Source organism: Mustela lutreola, chromosome 17 (assembly GCF_030435805.1).
Source record: "Mustela lutreola isolate mMusLut2 chromosome 17, mMusLut2.pri, whole genome shotgun sequence".
Classification (NCBI taxonomy): domain Eukaryota; kingdom Metazoa; phylum Chordata; class Mammalia; order Carnivora; family Mustelidae; genus Mustela; species Mustela lutreola.
Genome location: NC_081306.1, coordinates 333,670 through 352,637, shown reverse-complemented (window position 1 = coordinate 352,637; position 18,968 = coordinate 333,670). Strand labels below are relative to the sequence as shown.

At 50.5% G+C, this 18,968-nt stretch overlaps 1 protein-coding gene across 1 annotated transcript; it reads left to right on the top strand.

The window, feature by feature from the left end:
- Positions 1-269: 269 nt before the first annotated feature.
- TRIM72 (tripartite motif containing 72) lies at positions 270-13,436 on the top strand. The gene is made up of 7 exons (XM_059154660.1): positions 270-562; positions 995-1,391; positions 4,409-4,504; positions 4,590-4,820; positions 5,288-5,310; positions 6,162-6,280; positions 7,312-13,436. Exons 2-7 carry the CDS (start codon positions 1,002-1,004, stop codon positions 7,884-7,886), a joined length of 1,434 nt encoding a protein of 477 aa, XP_059010643.1. The 5' UTR covers positions 270-562; positions 995-1,001; the 3' UTR covers positions 7,887-13,436.
- The last annotated feature ends 5,532 nt before the right edge of the window (positions 13,437-18,968 follow it).

Here is an 18,968-nt window from a genome sequence, read left to right as displayed (position 1 = left end):
GAGCTAAGGAGGGTCAGTGTGATCTTGGAGAGCCAGAAACTTGGGGAGTGAGTAAGTGGGTGACAAACTGGGGATGGGCCACAGGCAAGGGGAGGTGGTGGGGATGGGGGGGGGGGGGTTGGGGGAGAAGGGAGACACTCCTCCCAACCTAGTTTCTCTCTTTTCTGTGACTCCCTGCTGTTGTAATTTCTGGCTCCAGGCTGAGCCAGGGAGGGGCCAGTGGATGGGCCAGGACAGGTGGCCTTGACATGTGATGCTTGTCCGCTGACCACTCAGTCCTCACTTTTAGAACGCTTTCCAGAAGTGATGGAAAGGGGTGGGCAGGACGACTAAATATAGTCCTGGGGCCAAGACAGTCTGGGAGGGTCTGTCTGCGATTCACTCCGTGCCCTCAGCGGTGGGGTCCACTGCTAGCCGCACCGGTGAGCCCCGGTCTGTGCTCTGTGCTTGCTGTTTGCCCTTTGCCTGTTTTCAGACACAGCTCTGACCCGGCTAAGTTTGGCCCTGACCTTGAGTGGGCCTCCCGGGAGTCTCTTTTTGCCCAAGATCTCCAACCAGACCTGTGAGTCCTGCGGGTCCTGTGGGCCTGGATATATGGGGGGAGGGGAGGCCTGGGGATCCTGGAGAGGTAGAAGGGGAGGGGTGGTGGCTCTGGGGAATCTGGGGCAGGGGCTGAGGCTGGGGCTAAGACAAGGGAAGGACTGCAACCTGGATCCTGTTTAGGAACTGTTTAGGGCTTGAGACAAGGTCCCTGTTCGTGGCTGTTTTGGGGGCTGGGGCTGAGAAGTGCAGCTGAGACTGCTTTTGGGATCGAAACCGAGTGCCCCTCCCCCCCCCCCCCCCCCCCCCCGCCCGCGTTGGCCAGAACCAGAGTCCTTTTCTGCTCGAGAAATGCGGTCGTTATAGGCTGGGGGCCCTTCCCGTCTGGGGCTGGGGCTGGGCGCAGCGCGGGGCGCTCCGCGGAGCCTCCCTGACCGACCCCTCCTCTGCCCAGGACCGTCATGTCGGCGGCGCCCGGCCTGCTGCACCAGGAGCTCTCCTGCCCGCTGTGCCTGCAGCTGTTCGACGCGCCGGTGACTGCCGAGTGCGGCCACAGCTTCTGCCGCGCCTGCCTGAGCCGCGTGGCGGGCGAGCCGGCGGCGGACGGCTCGGTGCCCTGCCCGTGCTGCCAGGCGCTCACGCGGCCGCACGCGCTCCGCACCAACCTGCAGCTGGCGCGCCTGGTGGAGGGGCTGGCGCAGGTGCCGCAGGGCCACTGCGAGGAGCACCTCGACCCGCTGAGCGTCTACTGCGAGCAGGACCGCGCGCTCGTGTGCGGCGTGTGCGCCTCGCTCGGGTCGCACCGCGGCCACCGCCTGCTGCCCGCCGCCGAGGCCCACGCGCGCCTCAAGGTGCGGGAGTCGAGCGCGGCCCGCCGAGGCGGGGGAGCCCGGGCGGGAGCGGACGGTCGGCGGCGCGGGGCCCCGCACGTTCCCGCAGGGACCTGGATTCCGCGCTCCGGGGCCAGGGGCCCCCGCGGCTGTGCGGGACGCGGGCTGGGCGAGGCCGCTGGGGAATCGGGGCGGACGAGCCCCGAAGCTGGGGGCCTGGCGGGGACGAGACCCTGGAGGGGCGCTCAGGGAACCCCCGGCCTAGGTTTCCGGGGCTGAGCGGGGGCCGCCGCACAGCGGAGCGGGCTGAGCCGGGAGGGGAACCGGCGTCTGGGCCGGCGAGTCGCGGCCCTTCCGCGGGTGTCGGCGGGGAACCGGGAACGGCAGGGGCGCGGCCGGGGGCGGTGTGGGTGGAGGCCACCGAGCGGCTTCGCTGAGCCCACGTTCTGCTCCTGCTGCTGAACGCGTGCGGGCCCAGGGCTCAGCGCATCCGGCCGGGAGGGCAAGGCAGGCCTGGGGACGCTCCTCTGGGCGCAGGCCCAGGTTGGCTCCGAGACCCAAATCCACCTGTTTTTCCGGATGGAGCTGGAAGTCTTGAACGCTGGCTAACAGAGCCAGCCCACAGCTGTGCTCTGCCCAAGGTTTGCGATTCCCACGGGTGCCCAGAAAAGATCCCCGCAGAATAGTGAATAGAGACGCGCGCACACACACTGGCTCGTTCGTGTCAGACGTGTGGCAAGTCACAGGCACGCAGCTACGGGAGACTACGTGTCTACACAGGCCCAGGAAGGTCTGCCATGAAGCGTTGGTGGGGCTGGGAACAAGAAACGACGGGTGCGGGAGAGGGGCAGGGGGGTTCTGGAGGCAGGGAACGGTCCTTAACCCCGCAGTGAAGCCGTCATTGGCTTCTCAGGAATGATGAGTGGGGGGCTTCTGCGGGTTATCTTTAGCCACAAACATCAGCGTACTGCGCTTCTGCTTCGCCCCCAGACTTCTAAAGAGGGTAGACCACTGTCTTTAGGCGGGTATTCGAGGCCCCCAGACTCTCCCAGGAACGCAGCCCAACATTCTGGCCCCCTTCTGCCTTGCCCAGTCCTGCCCAGTGCCGATTGGTGGCTCTTAGACCAGTGCAGAAGCTTCCTCTTTCCAGGGGCCTTTCCAACCCAGACTCACCTTTGCTGGTAACCCCAGGACTCCCAGCCTGGGCCCAAGAGAGAGATCTGTGAAGAGGGAATAGAGTCCCTGACATGGAACAGAGCACCAGGTGACCCAGGAGTCCTGAGGGGGCAGAGAGGTGGGATACATTCTGCCAGGATCCGAATCAGCCCCAGCCCTAAGACACAGGGGAGGGCTGGCAGGAATTCGGAAGAAGGGGCCCAAGAAGGGTCTGATGGAGGAGGGAGACAGGAAGGCTGGGGCTGGGCTGGATGCCTCGGTCCTTGACCACGGAGAGGGCTTGGGTCCAGAGACCATGTACCAGGACTCAAGAGTGGTCAAATGGGATGTGCCGGGAACGGGGGGCTGATGCGACACCCCGAAACTGAGCTGCATCCTCCTGAGTGCCAAGGTCGCACAGCATGGCTGCCTTGGGCTCGGATCCCTACAGAGCTGGAGCCATAGTGCTCACCGCAGAGGGCAACCAGCTTGTGGGGACTCTAGCTGCCGGAGTGGCCCCTGCAGGACTTTCTGAAAGCCTTGGCACAGCGATTCCGCCCCCAGCTTCCGTTTGAACTTCTTGAGGTCATCAGTGGTCAAGTTTTCCCTGTGCAGCCAGGATGACGTCATGCTTCTTCCTCATGGCTTAGCCCTGTTGCTACTGAACCTCTGAGGGCTCCATGCCGAGAGCCAGCAGGTCCGCCCTGTCCTGCGACAGGCTGGGCTAATCCTGAGGCACCTGCTAAAACTGGGACCCATCTGCAGGCAGAGCCTAGAGGGTCTCTCTGTTTCCCTTAGGGGGAGTAGGGAGGAGGCCACGGGTCTATCACAGCTATGGGTGAGGGGAGGAAGACTGCTTCCATTCTAGAAAGATGAAACTGAGGTTGGGAGCCATGGAGGTGGGCCTAGGACCGTCTGATTCCAGGGCCTTGCAGTTTTCCCACAAAGAGTGACTTTGGCAGGAGCTCTTAGTTTCCCTACACCTGCATTTCCGGACTCACGAACTGGCAGGCCTACGGTAGGGTACCCCCACAAATGTGTTTGGTAGACACAGCAGAGATTATCTATCTATTTATATCTATATGCATATTTTAAAAGATTTTATTTATTTGACAGAGAGAGAGAGAACAACTAGGCAGAGAGGCAGGCAGAGAGAGAGAGGGAGAAGCAGGCTCCCCGCTGAGCAGAGAGCCAGACACAGGACTCGATCCCAGGACCCTGGGATCATGACCTGAGCCAAAGGCAGAGGCTTAACCCACCGAGCCATCCAGCACCCCATATATATTTTTTTAAAGTAAGATTTACCCCCAAGGTGGGACCGGAGCTCACCACCAGGAGATCGAGGGTCCCGTGCTCTACCGGCTGAAAGAGCTAGCTGCCCCAACACAGCAGACACTTTCATTCAATTCCCTTGCCCCCAGAGCCCTTGGGTAGGCAGGAAGGCTGATTGGGGTGTTTTGCTGTTGTTCTGCTTTTAAGGATGGGGTAAAGCCCCAGGAGAGGAGGAGGTTGCATTTCTTCCTCATACACCCCACACTGAGCCCAAGAGGCCTTCTGGGTCAGCGCTGTACCCCTCTGCTGCCAGCCGCGTTTGCATTTGTCGCCCTCACAAAGACGTGTGCTAAGGGTGCTAACCGTGCCCGGCGAGGGATGAGGGATGGGTGGCCAGGGAGGACCTCCTGAAACAGTGGGAGGGCAGCGCGTTCTTGCCATCGGGAGCAGTGCCGCTGAGGGCCCAGACGTCTGCCCACGAGTCTGCGGAGTGGGGAGATGCCCACCCGACTGGGGGAGGGCCGGTGTTCAGGCCAAGCCAGAGATGGCGGGCCTGGGGCGGGGCGGGTGGGGCCGGGGGCAGCCCTGTCATTGGCTGCTCTGCCCCTCAGACGCAGCTGCCCCAGCAGAAGCTGCAGCTGCAGGAGGCGTGTATGCGCAAGGAGAAGAGCGCGGCTGTGCTGGAGCACCAGCTGCTGGAGGTGGAGGTGAGCGGCTCAGCATGGCAGGGCCTGGGTCCTAGGGTCGGGCAGGAGCTCCCAGCCTAGTGCTCTTGCCTGTCTGCTCCTGCAGGAGACGGTGCGTCAGTTCCGGGGGGCGGTCGGGGATCAGCTGGGCAAGATGCGGGTGTTCCTGGCGGCGCTGGAGGGCTCCTTGGATCGGGAGGCAGAGCGTGTGCGGAGTGAGGCGGGGGTCGCCTTGAGACGAGAGCTGGGCAGCCTGAACTCTTACCTGGAGCAGCTGCGGCAGATGGAGAAAGTCCTGGAGGAGGTGGCTGACAAGCCACAGACGGAGTTCCTCATGGTGAGCACTGGGTGACCTTCGCTCTCTGCTTCTCAGCCCGGGTTCCGTGCCTCGAGACCTCATCCTATTGTCCGACATGGACTTTGAGGTCCAGAGCGGGGCAGGGACAAGGCCGGGTCACACTTCGGAGAGGGACGGGCTGCTGTTATGGTTGTTTAGGTTGCACACTGCACAAGGACACTGAATCTAAGTGGTCATCATTCCTATCACAGACGTTAGAGGTTTGTGTGTTTATTTGGACAATCATCTACCTGGTGGAATTGTTTGTTCTCTTGAGGAAAGGGAGTATGTTTTTCAGTTCACACAGAGGTAAAGGGCTAGGGTTGGCCTTAAATTCTGGGTTCCTTTTGGCTCTTTCTGATTCTTCCTGACCCCCCACTTAGCATTCCTGGTGGTCCGTCCATCCTCAGAAGTCCCCAGTGTCTCCCCTGCCAGCCTCACCTCCATCTCTTTATCTCTCTTTCCAGAAATACTGTCTGGTGACCAGCAGGTGAGATCAACTTGGCCCCTTTTCCCAACTTGCCCTGGTCTTCACACTTGCTGCCTCACCCTCTAATCGCAGCAAACCTGTACGCCCCATTCCGCCCCCCTCCATCGGCCTGCCTTTGTGCTGAGCACAGAAATGACCCTGACCCTGACCTGGTCCTTCTCCTCAGGGACCTCCCAGACAGGTGCTGGGGATGGACATGGGCGGGGACACAGGCGTAGTAGGTGCTTGGTGCTGCGGGAAGCGGGTGGCTGGGGTAGGCTTCGCAGAGCAGGGCACCTCTGCATGGGGCCCTGGGGGAGTGATGCGAGTTGGTGAGGTGAAGAGCTCGGGGAGACGCAGCAGACATGCGCAGGGCAAGAGCCGAGGCTGGAAAGAGGGAGGGAGGCGGGGCCAAGCCGGAGGCCTCGGGAGCCTGGCCCTTATCCCAACAGAAGGTTCTTCTTCTTCTTCTTTTTGGTGGGGGCTCCTGGCTGGCTCAGTTGGTGGAATCTGTGACTCTTGATCTTGGGGTCGTGACTTTTGAGCCCCACACTGGGTGTAGAGATAAGTAAGTAAGTAAGTAAAAAATTGTGGTAGAATATACACCATGTAAAGTTTGCCGCCTCAACCATTTTCTGGCATGTAGTTTTAAGTTCAGTGGCGTCCACCATCTCCCTCTAGAACTTTCTCATCCTTCCAAAGGGAAACTCTGACAGAGTTTTAAGCCAGGAGTGACACACCAGAGATCCTGGACCTCCACCACAGCCCAGTCCGCCTCTCTTTGGGGTAACACCTTGTGCCCTGCCCCTGTCCCATGCCTCCTCCAGGAAGTCCTTCCACACACACACCTGCCCCCACGTCCCCGCCCCCAGGCTACAGAAGATCCTGGCAGAATCACCACCGCCTGCCCGGCTGGATATCCAGTTGCCTGTCATCTCAGATGACTTCAAATTCCAGGTGTGGAGGAAGATGTTCCGGGCGCTGATGCCAGGTACGGGGGAGGGGCTGTCTCCGGGTTTGTGTTTGTTGCTGTGTGGGTGAGGGGAGGTCCTGACTACACAAGAGAGCCCTCTCAGTCCCAGCTGGGAGGTCATCGAAGAAGGTGCCCATTGCTCCTTTACCTCTGTGTTTGCTCTGCACCTTGTAACCTGAGCTCAGAGAAGGACCTTTGAGGCATGGGGTTCATGGGTGGGTGACTGACGTGGGGCAGACTCTGCTTGCTGGGAAGCTGCTGCTGCCGTTGGCAAGCAAGGGAGGCTGGGGCCTGGGGGTTGAGCCCTGTGTGATCCTGGGTCAGTTCCTGCCGCCACTGGATGGCTGCCAGCTGGAGGCTGAGGATGTGCAGAGCCGGTGCCCTGGGGACGGGCCTAAGCCAGAGAGTGACTCTGGTGGCCTGTGGCTGGAGGCCCCACGGGCTCTGCCTTCTCTCCCTGAGAGCTAGGTCACAGTGAAGTGGCATTAGCTACAGAACTGCAGGACACGTGCACAGGGCTGGTATAGTCCTGACTGCCCTGCGGCAGGGCAGGGCGGGGATTCTGTTTTATGCAAGGCAAGAGTAAGGCCCAGAGACTGGCTCAAGACTTGAGGGACTGGGTGTGGGGCATAAACAATGAATTGTGGAGCACTGAGAAGATAAAATAAAATTAAAAAAAAAAGAAAAAAAAAAAAAAGACTTGACTGCAGTCATACAGCCGGGTGAGGTGGGGGCTGGCCTAGGACCAGGCTTCCTGTCTCCTGCTTTGTGACCTGGGCTTTAGCTACAGACTTACATGCCCTGTGGCCACGGGGTCCTCCCTACCTTGGAAGGGGGCAGTTACGGCCTCGTTTTCAGCAGAGCCAGCTGAAGCTCAGAGACATCCAGTCTTTGGCCCAGCGCAGGAAGCAGAGAGGGGCTCACCTCTCAGAGATGCGGGGGGGGGGGGGGGGGGGACGAGGGCGGACCCGCTGGCCCCTAACTGATTGGGCGGAGCTGGCGGTAGGCAGACTCGCAGGGGCCCGACCTCGCCTCCCTCCCCTCCGCAGTGACCAAGGACCTGACCTTTGACCCGAGCACCGCCCACCCGAGTCTGGTGCTGTCTCCCTCGGGCCGCCGCGTGGAGTGTTCGGATCAGAAGGCGCCGCCGGCCGGGGAGGACCCGTGCCAGTTCGACAAGGCCGTGGCGGTGGTGGCGCGCCAGCTGCTGTCCGACGGCGAGCACTACTGGGAGGTGGAGGTGGGCGACAAGCCGCGCTGGGCCCTCGGCGTGATCGCGGCCCAGGCCAGCCGCCGCGGCCGGCTGCACGCGGTGCCCTCGCAAGGCCTCTGGCTGATCGGGCTGCGGGACGGCAAGATCCTGGAGGCGCACGTCGAGGCCAAAGAGCCGCGCGCCCTGCGCCCTGCGGAGAGGCGGCCGTCGCGAGTCGGGATCTACCTGAGCTTTGCCGACGGAGTCCTCTCCTTTTACGATGCCAGCGACGCCGACGCCCTCGAGCTGCTCTTTGCCTTCCACGAGCGCCTGCCCGGGCCCGTGTACCCCTTCTTCGACGTGTGCTGGCACGACAAGGGCAAAAACGCTCAGCCGCTGCTGCTCGTGGGGGCTGATGGCGAGGAGGCCTGAGCCGCCCGCTGGGCTGGGGCGGGGGGCGGGGGTTGCGGGGGTCCTGCAGGCCTGGAAGGAGGCAGGGAGGGCAGGGGCTGTCGGGACTGAAGGCGGAGGGGGTTGGGGACTGGGGACTCTTCAGAGTTCTGAGATGTTCGGGGTTGGAGGGGTTGGGGTGGGTGTGGGGAAGGGAGATCTAAAGTCAGGTCCGCGAGGAAACCCCAGTTTGGGAACCAGGAAGCCCGAGGGTTCCAGGAAGAAACTGAAGTTGAGGGAAGGAGAGAAAAGGGTCAGGGGTCCGGCTGGGGTGGGGTGGGGGTTGGGGTGGTGGGAACTGAAGATCTCTGGAGAGCAAAGAGCCCCTTTTCCCTCCTTCCTGGCGGCCTTGGGGTGTGTGTGTGGGGGGCCCAGATTCACCACACAGAAAGATCTTTCCCTTCATGGTTCCACAATTTAAGCGTGCATCAAAGTCACTTTTTCAAAGCATGTGACAGTGACTTGTTGAAGCCCAGTGTTGTGTTTCTGGTTCACTAGGTCTGGGCGCAGACCAAAATTTTGCTTTCCTTACAAGTTCCTGGGGCTGTGCTGTTGCTGCAGGTTACAAGTGGGATCACCTGGAAAACCCAGGACTTGGACCCTGGTCTGTTCAGTGAGCTCTCCATTACACAGAGGTGGTTATCAGTAGCTCTCAGCTCACAGGAATAGAAAACCCACACTATATTCCTCTGGAGATTCAACAGTCATTGAAAAACTGCCAGATACCATGCTGAGTGAATAAACTGGCCCCTAGCTAGTTCCTTTCGCCTCTGGAATATGATTACTGAGTGTCTTGGACATTGAAGTAATCCCCCAAGCTGCCAACCCAGAGAAAGAGCCTGATGCGGATCCCAGCCTGGGCCCTGCTGCTTGTGGGGAAGAGAAGGCCTCCCCCACCAGCCCCGCTTCTCCTGGGTTGGCCCCTCGCTGCTTACTCACTGGTTCACACCTTCTTTGGTTTTAGTTCAATGGCCCGTGTCTTGGGCCCTGGAGTTAGACCGAGGCCCAGAGTGACAGTTCCTCTTCCTTAGGGGAAGGCCTGTGGGGACTCAAGCCCGTGGGAGCGGAGCTGCTGTCCGAGAGGTGACGGTAGGGGCCGTTTGCTCTCTGTGCCAGCGTGCTGCTGCTGATGTGTGAAAGGGCCTGGGAACCCCTGGAAACAGGTGCCAGTACAGGAATTTTCTTGGGGGATCGAGTGAAGGAAGGTGTGGGTAGAGTAAGAAAGGCCTCAAGGTCTGGCTGGGGGGACTCTCGGCTGTGCTCCCAGAGGAATGGTTCTTGGACACTAAGGGTTATTTGGTTGTAAAATTCAGTAGCATTAATAGAGACGATTATATTCAGATTCCTTCCCCATTAAATCTTTGTGAAGAGACAAGTGACCTATTGCTAGGCCTAATAACCTCTTATTGTCCACCTGGCTTTTAGTCTTGACCCATCTCATCTTAGCAAAACACAAATGTGGGGGCACCTGGGTGGCTCAGTGGGTTAAAGCCTCTGCCTTTGGCTCAGGTCATGATCTCGGGGTCCTGGGATTGAGCCCTTCATCGGCCTCTCTGCTCAGCAGGGAACCTGCTTCCTCCTCTTTCTCTGCCTGCCTCTCTGCCTACTTGTGATCTCTCTCTGTCAAATAAATAAATAAAATTAAAAATAAAAACCCCACAAATGTGGTGGTGGGATCCGGTTGCTCAAAACTTTCAACAACTCCGTGTTCCCCTCTAAGAGAAAGCCCTAGATCTTTGGCTCAGCATTTGGGACACCCTGCTATTCTCCAGCCACATCTACACTCTGGCCCTACTGACCTCTCGGGGTCCGTGTCGCAACACCACATTACTCTGTTAGGATGTTTTTTTCTGTTTCCCTCTCATCCCCCAGGAATTTCCTGAAACACTATTTCACACGATTTCCCATGCTCTCTAGACCCCAGCTCACCTTTACAAGGTGCATTCCGATGTCCTCGCTGTCACAGACTGGCAACGTCCAAGAACCCAAAGCCCCTTCCTGAAGAATTAGGTGCTCTGAGAAACAGGTGTCAAGACAGCATTAAATGTCAAGGGTTCCCTCATTAAATGAGGGAAGATGCCCCTGTGAGAGCAAACGGGGCGGTCAGACTGTGATGTCAGTCTGACCCTGAGTGAAGGAGAGGGGGAGGGGAATTTTGGATGAAAGTGTCCTTGATGGTTGTGGGGACTTCTCTTCAAGCTGCCTGTGCAGGAAGCCCTGCGTGTCCCAGTATGGGCCTACCTTCGTGTCCCTGCCGTGTCTGGGTCATTGCTGGGAGCTGGCTGTGGGAGCTATGCTCAGCACAGGTGCGGGGATGGATTTCACGGCTCTTTAGCTGCTGCCCTCAGTCTTTGCTCCCCTTTGTTGGAGTTCTGTCAAGAAAATTTCTTTTCACAGCTGCTACAGGTTCTTTCTACATAAAATTACCTTGGCTTGAGCTGTGTGCATTGAGGGAAATGACCCTGTGATCTTGCCTATGGCTGACTGAGTGAGAGAGGTGGGGTCCCTGAGACAAAGGCTTCCAGGGTGGGATATGTCTGTGGCAAACTTTGCCTAGTCAGAGTGTTCCTTGTTGGATGTTGGCCACCTGAACAATCCAGAATCTTCCTGGTGATGTAGGAAGGTGAAGTGGGAGCACAGAACTGGGTTATTCCATAACCCATGCCTCCAAAGACCAGAGTCTTCTCCTTTAGTTCTTCCCCTTCATGGAGACTCTAAGAACCCAGAACACTGGATGTTGAGAAGTTTCCTGTACCTCCTGACTTCCTTGTGTACAGGAACAAACCGGCACCTACCAGAGCCATGCTACACTGCAAAAACAAACAAACAAACAAACAAACAAACAAACAAAAAGACCCCCCAAAACCCTTTTTTAAAATTTATTTTTTATTTTCAGCATAACAGTATTCATTATTTTTTCACCACACCCAGTGCTCCATGCAATCTGTGCCCTCTATAATACCCACCACCTGGTTCCCCCAACCTCCCACCCCCCGCCCCTTCAAAACCCTCAGATTGTTTTTCAGAGTCCATAGTCTCTCATGGTTCACCTCCCCTTCCAATTTCCCCCAACTCCCTTCTCATCTCTAACTCCCCTTGTCCTCCATGCTATTTGTCATGCTCCACAAATAAGTGAAACCATATGATAATTGACTCTCTCTGCTTGACTTACTTCACTCAGCATAATCTCTTCCAGTCCCATCCATGTTGCTACAAAAGTTGGGTATTCGTCCTTTCTGATGGAGGCATCATACTCCATAGTGTATATGGACCACATCTTCCTTATCCACTCGTCCGTTGAAGAGCATCTTGGTTCTTTCCACAGTTTGTCGACCGTGGCCATTGCTGCTATAAACATTGGGGTACAGATGGCCCTTCTTTTCACGACATCTGTATCTTTGGGGTAAGTACCCAGGAGTGCAATTGTAGGGTCATAGGGAAGTTCTATTTTTAATTTCTTGAGGAATCTCCACACTGTTCTCCAAAGAGGCTGCACCAACTTGCATTCCCACCAACAGTGGAAGAGGGTTCCCCTTTCTCCACATCCCCTCCAATACATGCTGTTTCCTGTCTTGCTAATTTTGGCCATTCTAACTGGTGTAAGGTGATATCTCAATGTGGTTTTAATTTGAATCTCCCTGATGGCTAGTGATGATGAACATTTTTTCATGTGTCTGATAGCCATTTGTGTGTCTTCATTGGAGAAGTGTCTCTTCATATCTTCTGCCCATTTTTTGATATGATTGTCTGTTTTGTGTGTGTTGAGTTAGAGGAGTTCTTTATAGATCCTGGATATCAACCTTTTGTCTGTACAGTCATTTGCAAATATCTTCTCCCATTCTGTGGGTTGCCTCTTTGTTTTTTTGACTGTTTCCTTTGCTGTGCAGAAGCTTTTGATTTTGATGAAGTCCCAAAAGTTTATTTTTGCTTTTGTTTCCTTTGACTTTGGAGACATATCTTGAAAGAAGTTGCTGTGGCTGATATCGAAGAGATTACTGCCTGTGTTCTCCTCTAGGATTCTGATGGATTCCTGTCTCACATTGAGGTCTTTTATCCATTTTGAGTTTATCTTTGTGTATGGTGTAAGAGAATGGTCGAGTTTCATTCTTCTACATAGAGCTGTCCAGTTTCCTCAGGACCATTTATTGAAGAGACTGTCTTTTTTCCAGTGTATATTTTTTCTTGTCCAAAACCCTTTTATTGAGAGCTTGTTATTTGATATTCCATCTGAGATCTCACAATGACTAAGGTCCCTACTCTGCTTTTTATTTTAAAAAATAATTATTTGAGAGAGAGTGAGCGAGTTGCGGAGAGTCAGAGGCAGAGGGAGAAGTAGGCTCCCTGATCACAAGGGTGATCCCAGGACCCTGGGATCATGACCTGAGCTGAAGGTGGATGCTTAACCTACTGAGCCACCCAGATGCTCTGGTTCTGTTGCCTCTGTCCCTGAGGTTCAAATAGCCTCTGGGAACATGATGGTATAGCCATGAAGGACCTGAATCCATTAGTGCATGATGCCTCTTGGAGTATCAACTTTATACTAAGATTATTATTATTCTTGATGGTAGTGGTAGTGAAAAAGTTCTATAATTTAACCCATAAGTAAACATTGCAAACAGTTTCATATTAAAACAAACGTATTATGGAGTACAGAATTGATGAAAATTTTTGAGATCAAACAAGAGATGTCCACAAACTTCTGCATTTGTACTGGCGATGTGGATCTAGCCTTCTAGACCCTCAGGGATATGAATTCCTAAAATTATTTTAAAAAATTAAAAAAAATGCACAAGTATACTTAGAATTTTTTTATTATGTGATGTTAGTCACCATACAGTAGATCATTAATTTTTGATGTAGTGTTCAGTGATTCATTGTTTGCATGTAACACCCAGTGCTCCATGAAATCCATGCCCTCCTTAATATCCATCAGCCACAATAGCCAAACTGTGGAAATAGCTGAGATACCCTTCAGCAGATGAATGGATAAAGAAGATGTGGTCCATATACACAAGGGGTATTACTCAGTATCAGAAAGGTGAATACCCAACTTCTGCATCAACATGGATGGGACTGGAGGAGATTATACTGGTGAAGTAAGTAAAGCAGAGAAAGTCAATTGTCATATGGCTTCACTTACTTGTGGAACATAAGGAATAGCATGGAAGACATTAGGAGAAGGAAGGGAAAAATGAAGGGGAGAACTCAGAGGGGGAGACAAAACATGAGAGACTATGGACTCTGGGAAACAAACTGAGGGTTTTAGAGGGGAGGGATTGGGGGGATGGGTGAGCCTGGTGATGTACAAATATACTTAATAATACATTACAGATAAGAGGAATGTTCTATGACCATGTTTCCCTCCCTCACCCATTCCTAATTTCTTCTTTTTCTTCTTCATCAGAAATAGTATCTGTTGTCAGTTTGGGGAGTAGTTTGCTGGGACTTCCTGTACATATATGTTCCACAGAAAATACATAGTATTATATTTTTCTTTCTATATAAATGATATCATACTCTTCATAAACATGACATATTCTACAACATGTTTTTTCATTTAGTCATATAGTTAGGAGATCTATCCATGTAATATGTAGAGTGTACCTTCTCCTTTTAACTGCTTTATAGTATTCTACTATATGAATGCGGCATTGCTTACTTAATCATTCTCTGATTAATTGGTATTTGTTTCTATTGTTTGTAATTATGAACTGTGCTGCAATGAGCATCCTTGTATATGCTCCTATATGCACATACACAAGGGTTTCTCTAGGGTAGATTCTGAGTGGTGGAGTTTCTGTGGTCTAGCATGTGTGTCTTTAAAGTTTGAATAGGTGGGGCATTAAACAAGAAAAGTATGCAGCTAAGCTGTCACTGAAAATAGAAGCAGTGATAAAAATCTCCCAGGACAAACAGAAGCTAAAAGAATTGTGATCATTGGGGCACCTGGGTGGCTCAGTGGGTTAAGCCTCTGCCTTCGGTTCAGGTCATGGTCTCAGGGCCCTGGGATTGAGTCTCATGTCGAACTCTCTGCTCAGCAGGGAGCCTATTTACTCCCCTCTTTCTGCCTGCCTCTCTGCCTACTTGTGATCTCTCTCTCTTTGTCAAATAAATAAAATCTTAAAAAAAATTTCAGTCACCAAACCTGCCCTACAAGAAATATTGAAAGGGGTCCTCTAAGCAAAGGGAGAGCCCAAAAGTAACATTGACCAGAAGGGAACAGAGACAATATACAGTAGCAATCACCTTACAGGCACAACAATGGCACTAAATTCATATCTTTCAATAGTTACCCTGAATGCAAATGGGCTAAATGTCCTGATCAAAAAACACAGGGTATCGGATTGAATAAAAAAGCAAGACCCTTTGATATGCTGCCTGCAAAGGATTCATTTTTGACCCAAAGACACCTTCAGATTTAAAGTAAGAGGGTGGAAAGCCATTTATCATGATAGTGGACATCAAAAGAAAGCTAGAGTGGCAATCCTTGTATCAGACAAATAAGATTTTAAACCAAAGATTTTAATAAGAAATGAGGAAGGACACTATATCATACTTAAAAGATTTATCCAACAAGAAGATCTAACAATTGTAAATATTTATGCTCCTAAAATGGGAACATCCAATTCTATGAGCCAATTAGTAACAAAATCAAAGAAACACATCAGCAATAATGCAATAATAGTAGAGGACTTCAACACCACCTCACTGATAAGGACAGATCATCTAAGTAAAGATTAACAAGGAAATAAAGGCCTTAAATGACAGGCTGGACCAGATGGACATCACAGATATATTCAGAACATTCTGTCCCAAAGTAACAGAATACACATTCTTCTCTAGTGCACATGAAACATTCTCCAGAACAGACCACATCCTGGATCACAAATAAGGTCTCAACTGGCACTAAAAGATTGGGATCTTTCCCTGCATATTTTTGGAATGTGCTTTGAAACTCAAACTCACTCACAAGAAGAACGTTTGAAAGAACTCAAATACATGGAGGCTAAAGATCATCCTACTAAAGAATGCATGAATCAACCAGGAAGTTAAAGAAAAGTTAAAAAAATTTATGGAAACAAATGAAATGAAAACACAACTGTTCAAAATATTTGGGATGCAGCAAATGTCTTCCTAAGATGAAAGTATATAGCAATAATAAGCCATTCTTAGGAAACGAGAAAGGTCTCAAGAACACAACCCAACCTTATACCTAAGGGAACTGGAGAAATAACAGCAAATAAAGCCTAAACCCAGCAGGAAAAAAGAAATGATAGAGACCAGAGCAGAAATTAATGAAATAGAAACCAAAAGAACAGTAGAGCAGATCAATAAAACTAGGAGCTTGTTCTTTGAAAGAATTAATAAGATTGATTAACCCCTAGCCAGACTTATCAAAAAGAAAAGGGAAAGGACCCAAATAAATAAAATCATGAATGAAAGAGGACAGATCACAACCAACACCAAAGAAATACAATTATAAGAACATATTATGAGCAACTATATGCCAACAAATAAGATAATTTGGAAGAAACAGATGCATTCCTAGAGACATATAGACAACCAAAACTGAACCAGGAAGAAATAGAAAATCTGAACAGATGTCTAACAAATGCCAGACAAAGACCCCATCAGAAAGGAAAATTAGAGATCAATATCCTTGATGAACATGGATGTAAAAATTCTCACCAAAATACTAGCCAATAGGATCCAAAAGTACATTCGAAGATTATTCACCATGACCAAGTGGGATTTATTCCTTGCCTGAAAGGTTGGTTCAACATCTGCAAATCATTCAATGTGATACAATACATTAATAAAAAAAAAAAGAAAAAGAACCATATAATACTCTCAATAGATGCAGAAAAAGCATTTGACAAAGTACAGCATCCCCCCACTTTTTTTTTTTTTTAAAGATTTTATTTATTTATTTGTCAGAGAGAGTGAGCACAGGCAGACAGAGTGGCAGGCAGAGGCAGAGGGAGAAGCAGACTCTCTGCTGAGCAAGGAGCCCGATGTGGGACTCTATCCCAGGATGCTGGGATTATGACCTGAGCTGAAGGCAACTGCTTAACCAACTGAGCCACCCAGGTGTCCCTACAGCATCCTTTCTTGATCAAAACTCTTCACAGTGTAGGTATCGAGAGTACATAACTCAATATCATAAAAGCCATCTATGGAAAAGCCACAGTGAATACATCTCTCAGTGGGGTAAAAATCTGGAACACAGCAGGGATGTCCACTATCACCACTGCTGTTCATATAGTACTAGAAGTCCTACTCTTAGCAACCAGGCGACAAAAAGAAATAAAATGTATCGTAATCTGCAAAAAAGAAGTCAAACTCTCACTCTTTGCCAATGATATGATACTTTATGTGGAAAACCCAAAAGACTCCACCCCCAAATTCCTAGAACTCATACAGAAATTCAGTAAAGTGGCAGAATATAAAATCAATACACAGAAATCAGTTGCATTTCTATACACCGACAATGAGATAGAAGAAAGAGAAGTTAAGGAATTGATCCCATTTACAATTGCACCCCAAACCATAAAATACCTAGGAATAAACCCAACCAAAGAGGCAAAGAATCTGTACTTAGGAAACTATAGAATACTCATGAAAGAAATTGAGAAAGACACAAAGAAAATTTAAAAACATTACACGTTCATGGATTGGAAGAACAAATATTTTTAAACGTCTATACTACCTAGAGAAATCTGCACATTTAATGCAATCCCTATTAAAATAACATCAACTGTTTTCAAAGAAATGGAAGAAATAATCCTAAATTTTGTATGGAACCAGAAAAGACCCCAAATAGATGGAGGAATGTAGAAAAAGAAAACCAAAGCTGGTGGCATCACAATTCCAGACTTCAAGCTTTATTACAAAGCTGTCATCATCAAGACAGTATGGTTCTGGCTCAAAAACAGACACATAGATCAATGGAACAGGATAGAGAGCCCAGAAATGGACCCTCAACTCTATGGTCAACTAATCTTCAACAAAGTAGAAGTAGACTTTTCCAATGGAAAAATCACAGTCTCTGCAACAAATGGTGTTGGGAAAATTAGACAGCTACATGCACAAGAATGAAACTGGACCATTTTATTACACCATACACAAAAGTAGACTCAAAATGGATGAGAGACTTCAATGTGTGACAAGAATCCATCAATATCCTTGAGAAGAACACAGAGGATAGCAGCCTCTTCCATCTCAGCCACAGCACCTTCTTCTTAGAAACATTGCCAAAGGCAAAAGAAGCAAGGGCAAAAATGAACTATTGGGATTTAATCAAGATAAAAAGTTTTTTCACAGCAAAGAAAACAATCAACCAACAGAATGGGAGAAGATATTTGCAAATGACATATCAGATAAAGGGCTAGTATCCAAAATCTATAAAGAATTTATCAAACTCAACATCCAAGGAACAAATAAGCCAATCAAGAAATGAGTAGACATTTCTGCAGAGAAGCTATCAAAATGACCAACAGACACATGAAAACATGCTCCACCTCACTCGGCACCAGGGAAATAAAAATCAAAACCACAATGAGAGTACCACCTCACACCAGTGAGAATGGCTAAAATTAATGAGCTAGGAATTGATGTTGGTGAAGATGAGGAGAAAGGGGAGCCCTCCTGCACTGTTGGTGGGAATGCAAGCTGGTGCAGTCACTCTGGAAAACAGTATGGAGGTTCCTTGAGAAGTTGAAAATAGAGCTACCGTATGATCCAGCAGCTGCACGACTGGGTATTTACACTAAATATATAAATGTAGTGATTCGAAGGGGCACCTGCACCCCAATGTTTATAGCAGAAATGTCCACAATAGCTAAACTATGGAAAGAGCCCAGATGTCCATCCACGGATGAATGGGTAAAGATGTGGTGTGTGTACACACACACACACACACACATACACACACAGAGGAATATTATACAGCTATCAAAAAATGAAATCTTGTCATTTGCAATGAGGTGGATGGAACTAGAAGGTATTATGCTAAACGAAATAAGTCAATAAAAGACAATTATTATATGATCTCACTGATCTGTGGAATCTGAGGAACAAGCAGAGAATCATAGTGGAAGGGAAGTAAAAATGACACAAGATGAAACCAGAGAGGGAGACAAACCACAAGAGACTCAGGAAACAAACTGAGTGTTGCTGGAATGGAGGGAGGTGGGAGGGATGGGGTGGCCGGGGGATGGACTTTGGGGAGTGTATGTGCTAAGGTGAGTGTTGTGAATTGCATAAGACTTATGAATCACAGACCTGTACCCCTGAAACAAATAATACATTATATGTTAATAATAAGAAAATTTGAATAAATGTTACCATTAAATTGTGGGCTTGAAAAAGTGGTGGACTTGGAAGATTACATCAGGAAACTGTCTTTTACCTCTGGCTTCAGCCATACTTTGGAGGATTTCACAGAGTTTTGGTCATTTTCAGCTTTAAGAACAGTCTCATTTTCAGATATAAACAAGTCCAGTCCAGAATATTTCAAGATTTCAACATCATACCCAGTTTAAAGGGACCCTAAGTGGAGAAGGGAGGGGAATCTATCACTCTTCTCTCAATCCCTCTTCACCAGAACCCTCCCTGCCTCTGCATTGCTAACTTCTCAAGGTTAAGGTTACTTAGAGCTTTCCTCCAAGAGTCAGAGGCAGAGTACAACATGATTGGTGTGGCTATGATGTGGGACCCCAGTCATGACAGGACAGGCGTCCAAATACTGCTGCTTTCATGGGAGATGCCATTGAGGTCTTCAGAGATGATGTAGTCAGACACTCTGGGGCTCACCTCTTGTGGAAATTCCTCAGCTCCTGCTCTGTAGCCCTTCTTTCCCCAAATACATTCTTTTTTAAAAAAATTATTTATTTGATAGAGATCACAAGTAGGCAAAGAGGCAGGCAGAGAGAGGAAGGGAGGCAGGCTCCCCACTGAGCAGAGAGCCGGATTCGGGGCTCAATCCCAGGACCCTGGGATCATGACCTGAGTCAAAGGCAGAGGCTTTAACCCACTGAGCCACCCAGGCCCCCTCTCCCCCAC

Bases quoted from the DNA above. Each gene is read 5' to 3' on its own strand.
- TRIM72 (XM_059154660.1), top strand. From the start codon at position 1,002: ATGTCGGCGGCGCCCGGCCTGCTGCACCAGGAGCTCTCCTGCCCGCTG. The intron at 4,505-4,589 runs GTGAGCGGCTCA...CTGCTCCTGCAG, and splicing joins ACCAGCTGCTGGAGGTGGAG to GAGACGGTGCGTCAGTTCCG. The intron at 5,311-6,161 runs GTGAGATCAACT...CCCCGCCCCCAG, and splicing joins TACTGTCTGGTGACCAGCAG to GCTACAGAAGATCCTGGCAG.